This window comes from Vicia villosa, linkage group LG3 (genome assembly GCF_029867415.1).
Source record: "Vicia villosa cultivar HV-30 ecotype Madison, WI linkage group LG3, Vvil1.0, whole genome shotgun sequence".
Lineage (NCBI taxonomy): Eukaryota > Viridiplantae > Streptophyta > Magnoliopsida > Fabales > Fabaceae > Vicia > Vicia villosa.
Window position 1 is genome coordinate 90,230,158 of NC_081182.1, and position 9,706 is coordinate 90,239,863.

A 9,706-nucleotide genomic window follows, 5' to 3' on the forward strand; every position below is an offset into this window, starting at 1 on the left:
AAATAAAACTTAGTTATCTTGGAGAACATATGAAAATAAGATGAAAACAACTTATGAACAATGTCATAAATTGTAATAATCTCAAAAAACTTGGTTTTTTCTTCACCCACCTCCTAACCTTCTTGCCCACCCCTGGTGAATTTACAACATTACCCCTTGTTTCGGAAGTTCATTTCCGAAACGGTACTTTTTTTTTGAAAAAAAGGTGTTTTCGGAAATGAACTTCCGAAAACGTGTTTTTTTTAATATAAAAAATTGGTTTCGGAGATGCATCTCTGAAATAAAGTTACATTTTCAGAAAATGTGGTGTTTCGGAAGTTCATCTCCGAACGCACCCCCTTGGAGAATTCGGAAATGAACCTCCGAAAATATGTCTGGACAGAATAAAATGAAAAACAACAACAATTCGCTTTATTTAATCGGGTGAAGATTACAACGATAATAATACATAAAATTAAAGTTACATATTGTTGAACATGGGTAGGTGGGGATGAGAGAGTGGTGGGGAGAAAAAAAGGCTTCCAAATTTCAAAAGGTGTACTACTGTAAGTAACAAATGACGGAGGAGGTGTAACCGGGGCCGGAACATATGACGGAGGAGGTGGATGTCCGGAGGAAGAAGAACCGGAGGTACGTCCACCGCGAGACAAAGGAGCCAATCAATGTAAGCTATAATTTATCATTATCATTAGGGGACGTCATTACAAAAAATTGGGAAAAAAATCTTATTATTTTTAATCTTGATTTTTTAGAAATGACGTCCCCAGATGATAATGATAAACTATAGCTTACAATGATTGGCTCCTTTGTCTCGCGGTGGACGTACCTCCAGTTCTTCTTCCTCCAGACATCCACCTCCTCCGTCATATGTTCCGGCCCCGGTTACACCTCCTCCGTCATTTGTTACTTACAGTAGTACGTATTTTTATTAACATGATAAATCCAATACAAAAACACTGTGCGATACAATCCGAAATCCGAACAAAACAAAACAAAACACGTCAAACAAAACAAAAACATGTTATTCTGCCCGACGAGCGTTACAAAATACACATCAAACAAAATAAAAACACATTATTCTTCTCGACGAGCGAACTCCTCCGAATGAAGATAATTATACCAATCTTCATCCCACTCAGTATCAGAACCATCAGCGTTGATCACGCCTGAAGGCTGAGCCTGCGCGTCCGAGCCATGGACTCCCAGGGGACGAGAAGCAGAACCAGTCAAAAGCTTCTTCTTCTCCTTCACCACCTTCACCTCCTTCACCTCCTTCACCTCTTTCACCTCCTTCTTTGAAGAACCCTTTCTTCCCTTAGCGCCCTCTTTAGAAGACGCAGTCCTGCGTGCTTGTTGGTTGCCTGACATGTTCCTGTAAACAGTTGAAATCGATTAATATGCGAGACAAAATAAAAAACAAAAAAATTTAAACTTCTGATACAATTCGGAAGTTCATTTCCGAAAACTGGGAGGGAGGTGTTTTCGGAAATGAACTTCCGAAACACCCCTGCGATGGACTTTTCTGCAACTTCCATGGCAGACCCCTAAACCAAACTTCAAACCAAATCAAAATGCTTCTAAACAACCTAAATACTACTAACAACCTAACCATATATCATTTATGCAATTAAAACCCTAAATAACATGCATTTGAATAATAGATCTAAAAATTTTAAAACTTACAAAGTGTTAGGATTGAGGGCTTTTGAATGTTGTTTAGCAGTGTGATTGGAGCCTTGATGCAGCTTTGGAATTCTGTTTGCACAAATTTTCGCCTTTGCCACTTTTTGTTTTGATTTAGGGTAAATGATTGGGGGAGGGGGAGTGTTTTGATAAATCTGCAGAAATCGCAGTATTTCGGAAGTTCACTTCCGAAACCCCTTCTTCGGAAATGAACTTCCGAAATAAGTCAATTTTTTCAAAAAAAAAGCGCTTCGGAAGTTCATTTCCGAAGCAGGGGTATTTTGGTATTTTCGCTGGGGGTGACCCCCATAGGGAGGTGGCCAAAGAAATTTTCAAAAACTTATGCTAATAGGTAAGTTAAGATAAGTCAATGCAAATGAAATTTTAGTCTCATTGGTCTTTCAGTTTATTAATATGTTTAAACATTATTTGAATTACATATTTACATATATCTATATAAAATAGGCTTTTAGGTACCTAATAGGCTAATCAGTCATTCGAAAAAGCTAAGATCAGGCTTAAAAATATGCCTATGATAGGCTACATGGCAGACTTAGGCTTTGATTTTTTTGGCAGGCCAGGCTTAGGCTTGGCAGAGCCTAACTCGGCCTAGCTTTTCCCACTCCTAACCCTAGATAATATTTTCGATTGCCTATTAGGGCTGATTTTCAGGTTAATTGTGTCTAAGGGCTGTTTTTTTATAATGGTATAATTTTGAAAGAAAGCCTTCTTTACTTTTGTAGTGGCATATCTTATGCCTTAGCCTAGCATTATACTATGGTCTTTTTTTGCTTTTTTTTTTTAAATTATTGTAAACACACTCAACTTTTGCAAATTTGACAATGAAAATAAATTGAAAATACTATGTTTGAAAAACCGACATAGTTTCAATTAAATAAAAAGATAATAAAAGTCAAATAATAACATAAAAAACTTTAAAAATAGTACTCACTCCATTGATTGAAACATGTATAGTTTATTCCATCATATAGATTTTAATTTGATTTCTCTAAGTTTTTTAGTTTATCCTTAAATCTATTTTGTCATTTGCTTCAGTCCTTTTAGGTTGCTGTCAATAAGCAACAACAGATCTTTAAGATCACTTTCGCTCAAATCATTTCAATCAAATTCACCTGTTCGGATAAAATGATCAAGTAAATTATTCATTTCCTTCTTATCGGTAATGTCCTTTTGCTTCATTAATTTCTCTTGATCTATCGCTATAGTCTGCTTAAAGAATAATCCTTATGATCCAACGTCATTTTTCTTTGATGTGATTCACGAAGGTTTCTAAAATTTGTCCAACAATGTTTGAAATGTATCTTTTGATGGCGAAATTCTTAGGTGTGACATATTTTCATCATAGATTATGCCACTTGCATCAATTCCACAAAGGGTGGTAATTTCATCCATCTTCTTGATGATACCTGTTGAAAGTCATTGCCAAGATGATGAAGAGAATTGAGAGAAAACTGCATTTGTTAAATTTTTCACAATATTCAATGTGATGACATCATATGAAATAATAATACTAATATTAAATTTCTAATGATAAATTTAAATACTATGAATATGCCTTAGAGAAATTAAAAAGAAAGAAAATAAAACCTTACTTCCTTTTTCTGAATGTTGTATTACTGATCTTGGAGTCATTAGTAATATAGTCAACCTCAATTTTTCTTGCAGCAAAGATAGTGAAGAGAAAATTGAAGAAATTACCCAACAAGCAAATTCTACAAATGATTTTTATGATGTCTTTCTTGTGACTATAAATATGCTATATTTATAGGCATATTTTAGGCACAACTGGGTTGAATTTAAATATTTTAATAGAAGTTTTTGATGAGAGAGATTCAACCACAATGTCTTTAATGTTTTATTTTACATTCAAAATCACATTTTGGTCATTTAAGATGATGGTGTAATCAAATAGTATATGCCCACAGACATCTTTATAAAACAAATTAGTACTCTCTCCCTTTGTTTAAAATAATAACTTTTGTATGATCTCAAGAAAAAAAACTGTAGGTTATTATTATTGGTCTTTGATTTATGCATTCGTAAGAAGTGATAAAATAATTAAAAAGTTCCGCAAAAACAACTCAGCAGATAATTGTGCATAAACATTCAACTACAAAAGTGAGAGTTTGAATTTGCGACATCTCATTTGTTCATCTTGAAATGATAAATTTTTAGCCATTAAACGAGTAGACCAAAAATTAATAATAATAAAATAAAATAAATTAAAATGGTTAAACATAAAAATATATAAATTATAAATTATATTAATGATTACTCTTAGGTTTTTATTTAAAATACTTTTGTTGAATTAATTATAATATTTTACGTATTTTCTATTGCCTTAATATTTGAGAAGTCTTTGTTATCTTTTCTTTCTTTCTTTTCCCTCCATTCAATTATTTATTCGCTTTTCATTCCAATTTTCAAAATAATTTATGTTATCAATTAATTTGACTTTAATAAACTCTTTGTTTAACTAATGTTGACTTCTAATTAATTTATTATGAAAAATTTTAAATTATTAATAATCACTTTATAGAAAAGATGTTTTTTAAAGGATGCTCCTCTCAAGGAAGTTACATATGGTAAGGATACGATCCTAAGGAAGCTGCTAAGAGAAACCTATAATTTTAGAGGAAGTCCAACTACACCAAAATGACAGAAGGACTAACTTAACAGGGGGACCAGCCGACCAAGAGGAAATTGATTGGACAAGAGATAAGAGTAAGCAGAAGTCATAGAACAAACACAATCACTTGAGTTGTGCCACCTCCACACATCAGTCTTAGACGACAGTCTAAATTCTCTAATCACATATTAAAGGTCATTAAAAAGAGCCACCTCATGGTAAAAATTAAAAGAATAGGTTTCCTCCACAATGGATCCCAAATTTATGTCTCTCCCTCCCATTTTCCAACCTCCCCTATAGATTTTGAGGTATGGTCAGAAATATGAAACAATCTAGGAGAATATAAGATGAATGAGAGTATTTCCAACCCAAGGATCATCCAAGAAGGAGGCAAGAAGGCCAAAGCCTATATATATATATATATATATATATATATATATATATATATATATATATATATATATATATATATATATATATATATATTATTCAGAAAAATATCAATAAATAATGAAGAATAAACATTCTTATAAATGTTTTTTTTTACAAGAACAAAATTAAAAGGAGGAATAACATTAATGATACTACGCCTAGACCAAAAATTGGCCTCCTTGACTAACGAGTCGGCAACCATATTTGCTTGGCGTTTAATAAACTTTACCTCAAAATTTTTAATAAAAGCTAACGAACGCTTAATAGAAAGAACAATAACATTAAACCTAGAGCTACCAGTAGCTATTTAATGAATAGCTTAATTACCACTTGAGAGTGGCTTTCGAATATCACATTATCCAAGTTCATGGTAATAGCATGTTGAACAGCTTCTTTCAATGCTAAAGCCTCAGGTTCTATAGAGGATATACTACCTATATCCCAAGCAACTCCTGCAGTAATTAATCTACCCATGTCATCACGAAAACATCAACCTTTATTAGTACAACGGTGAGGCCTGTTGAAACCGGCATCAACATTACTTTTCACCCAACCTTCAGCTGGAGGAGACCACACTAAAGAAATATGATTGCCATTATTCCTTTCATGAGTATTTTGGGCTGCAAACCAATCCTGCCAATTAAAATAGGCTTGCAAGCCTAATCTGAGAGACCCTCATTTTCATTATTCCATGTTATATTGTTACGGATCTTCCAAATCACCTCTACTATCGTAGCAAAACGACCCGCATCCTTCCTATCTTCTCTACTACATATATCGAGAATAAGAGATTTAGCTTCATTAAAATCTTTTAAATGAGGCTCAATGATAAAAGACAAACCTGCTGCCCGCCAACACTGAACAATGGTATTACACCCGAAAAAACATGCCAATCCTCTTCATCATTGACTTCGCAAAGTGGGCATTTCGGTAGATATTGAACGTACTATTCTCCGAATCTAACCCGCGACGGCAAGAAATCTCTACAAATTCTCCACAAAAGGCGTTTATCTCTAGGCAGAGCCATGATGTTACACAGGTTTTCCCAATTACCGACAACTTTACAATTAGAGTGATAACCAAGCGAGTTCCTCCAAAGTCTATAACCTGTACGGACACTATACTCACCATTATTCTCTTCATTCCAAACCAGCTCATAAACTACCATGTCCTCCACCAAAGGAACATTCAAGATCTCCTTTGCAACTACATGATCAAACAAGGAATTAACAACTTGGATATTCCACTATTTAGTATTAGGCAAGAGAAGATACTGAACAGAAAGATTGTACACACCTTGAGGATACGGTCCCCCTAAACGAACGTCTTTACTTTCACAAATCCAAGGCTCTTCTAATACCCTAATTTGGCTTCCATCTCCCATACTCCACCTACAACCCAACTGCAAAACATCTCTTGCTTTCCAAAGACTTCTCCACAAAAAACTCAAATTAGAGCTAATATTAGAATCCAAGAATGAAGTATTAGGGAAATACCTTACTTTGAAGAACCTGGAAACTAAAAAGTGGGGCTTGGTCAATAATTTCGACCCTTGTTTAGCTACCATAGCCAAGTTGAAAGATCTAAAATCCTTAAAACCCAAACATCTGTCCCTCTTAGAACAAGAGAGCTTCTCCCACGACATCCATCGTATCTCTTTATTATTATTACCACCCCCCACCAAAAGGAATTCAAAATCTTCTCAATAACATATACCACCGCATCAGGAATGATGTACACACTCATGATATAGGTAGGAAAGATTGCAAGACCGATTTTATCATTACTTCTTTACCCGCTTTAGATAATGATATACCCATCCAAGAGTTTATTATTTTCTATATGTGATCCTTGATAAAAGCCAAAGTATCCTTCTTGGTAGGACCAATCATCGAGGCCAAACCCAAATACGTACTTGTCCCAAAAACATGACGGACTCCCATAATTTTTGCAATATCCTCCTGGGCCAGAATATTAAGATTATGACTAAAAAAGACCTCAGACTTTGTCAGATTGATCTCTTGACCTGACACAATGGCATAGATCTTAAGTAACTCCATAAGGTGAGACACCTCTGTAATAGTAGACCTGCAAAATAAAAAAACAATAATTAGTAAAAAGCAGATGGGACACACTAGGTGCCCCTATGCATATTTGGACACTATGACTGTCCCCACGAGAAGCAACTCCCTTAATAAGAGATGAGAGACCCTCTGTAATAAGAATAAAGATATAAGGTGATAGTGGGTCCCCTTGTCTTAATCCTCTTTCTGGTTGAATCGGTCCAACTCTATCAGTATTAACAAGAACCATGTAATTAACCGATGTCATACACATCATCACCCAATGAACCCACCTATCTGCAAACCCCAATATCCTCAACATACCACGCAAAAAACCCCAATCCACCTTATCATATGCCTTACTAATATCAATCTTCAACGTCATATGAGCTTTATTCCCTCTTGTCTTACGTTTGAGAGCATGGATAATCTCAATAGCCATCATTGCATTATCTAGTATGGACCGATTTTCTACAAACGCAGATTGTTCGTCAGAATCACATTTAGCCAAACAACACCTTATTTTGTTGGCTAACAATTTTTCAACTAGCTTTTAAGCTACATTACACAAAGAAATAGGTCGCAGTTCTTTCCTCGTTTGTGGTTTAAGACATTTAGGGATAAAAAAATATTTGTGTCATTGAGCGAAGAAGGGAAAAAACCTTGCGCAAGCAAACTAGAAACTGCTGTAGAAATATCATCACCGCATATATGCCAAAATTTCTGATAGAAAGTCGGGTTCAAACCATCAGGACCCAGTGATTTATCTAGAGGCATACAATTCCTCTTTAGTAATATTAGCTAACAACTTGGTATTATCCTCCATAGAGATTTTCAAAATGCCTTTGGACAAGACCACATAAGTCATCTTGTTCAGGCACCTGAGAGTTATTTTAATCCTCTAACATGTTCAATTTCTGATAGTTCTTCCTCACAGTAGCAGATCTATGAAAAAACTTAACATTCTTATAAATGTTGAAAAATATGTAAAGGAATTACAAGAAAATTATAGAAATTTTCTAATACTTATTTCACATTTTATAAATAAATCGATATGTCTCATTGTCTCAATTATGCTAAATAAAATTATGGCTTAATGCACATTTGGTCCCCCTATTTTCAAGTTTTTTAGTATTTAGTTCCTCCATTTTTAAAGCTAGCTTTCGGATCCCTAAATTTTACTTCACTTGAGATTTTTATGTCCCCTTCAATTTCAAATACGTGACATTGATGATTGCGTTTAAAAAATTATTTGTAATTACATTACATTAGTCACTAGGATAATTAATTAATTTATTAAATTAAATTTTTTTATAAACACATTTTAAAATTATTAAGTACATTTTAAACAATTATATGATCAAATTAATAATACTTAAATTAACACATTTGAGTCTTGCTCATCGCGCAAATCATAATGTAGTTTCTTTAATCGTTGAAACCAAGTGAAGGCTCTATGTGTGATTCAATAACACATACTACCTCGGTTCCTTTATATAAGAGACAACTCAATTTTTAGGTTCATTGAATAACTAATATATCTAGTCAATATACCTATCAGATACATTGATTATTCAATGAACTTAAAAAATGACTTGTCTCGGAGGTAGTATTTTATAATTAAAATCTATTAAAGAAAGATGATTTTGCATTGGTGGTTTAATACTTAAGATAAATAAAAGACATTATTTTATTGATAAATTTTAACAGTTAATTAGTAGTAAGAAATAATGATTACTGCCAAAGTATTGAAAGACACTTCCGATAGACAATTTTTATTAAATTAAATCAGAACATACAACTTTCTCTAAACAATACAAAGTAGAAATGTTGCGATATATTAATCTCAAAGTAGATTAGACCAAAATTCATTTTCAAGATTAGCTTCATTATCAAACAGAATTGGTTCATCTCCATGACTATTCACCGTAGTATCAACGTTATTCATTTCAATATCTTCATTCGGGGATGCTGATGCTTGGGGAGGTAGTAGTGCCGTATCCAACCTTCTACCAATGTCCTTCAATTTCATGTCAATCATCCATGACAAATTATTCAAATCAACCTTAGACATATTGCTTGATACAATTTTCCCAGCATTTAGACATTCAAACATATGCATGCTCATCTCTTTCTCCTTATTGTCTCTCCTTTGCTTGTTTAGTTGCTCTTTACCCTTCAAAACTCTTTGTTTCAAGAAAGTCTCTTGATTCACCATTTTATTGCGTTGCCCGAATTCAGACATTGTCCTGAATTTTGAGAGAACATTTTGGACTCCGCATGGTGATGGCCAGATCTCAGGTTGCGAATCGTAAGGGCTATAAATTATAGCACAAGCTTCAATTCCGCATAGGGTACTTAGTTCATCAACCATCTTCAATAAACTCTTCTTCCTTTTCTTGTATGTGATTTTCCTAGCAGCATCATTAACAATGAAGGCAAGTTTCACCTTTCTTCTAGTCATACTTCTAACTAGAATAACGGAAAATGAAAATTGAAAAAAAGTAGTTTGTTTTGAATTATGCAGTATTATTTGTCTTTTATATATAACCGATTCAACATACATAGGTATTTCTCTGTGACTTATTTTTAAGAGGCATTTTTGTAATTTAAAATATTACTTATTGTCATTCCATATAGATAAGATTTATAAAATCAGAAGCTTTTATGACTTTCATTACAATGCAAATAACTTAGACAGAAAATTTTAAAATAATGCTTTGCTAGCCATGTTTGGTAATATTGTAAACTAGGTATATTAGTAAAATGTCATATTATACAAATGTATTTATTTTATTTTTTATATTTAGTTTATAGTTTAGATTATATTATATTAGAATAATTATTTTATGGATTATATTAAATACACATTTAATAA

The 9,706-nt window shown here is 33.3% G+C and overlaps 1 protein-coding gene across 1 annotated transcript; it reads right to left on the reverse strand.

Moving 5' to 3' along the window:
• Nucleotides 1-8,674: 8,674 nt before the first annotated feature.
• On the reverse strand, nucleotides 8,675-9,292 carry LOC131658518 (agamous-like MADS-box protein AGL80). Its single transcript, XM_058927804.1, has one exon. The coding sequence runs from the start codon at nucleotides 9,290-9,292 to the stop codon at nucleotides 8,675-8,677; it is 618 nt and encodes a 205-aa protein (XP_058783787.1).
• Nucleotides 9,293-9,706: the final 414 nt, after the last annotated feature.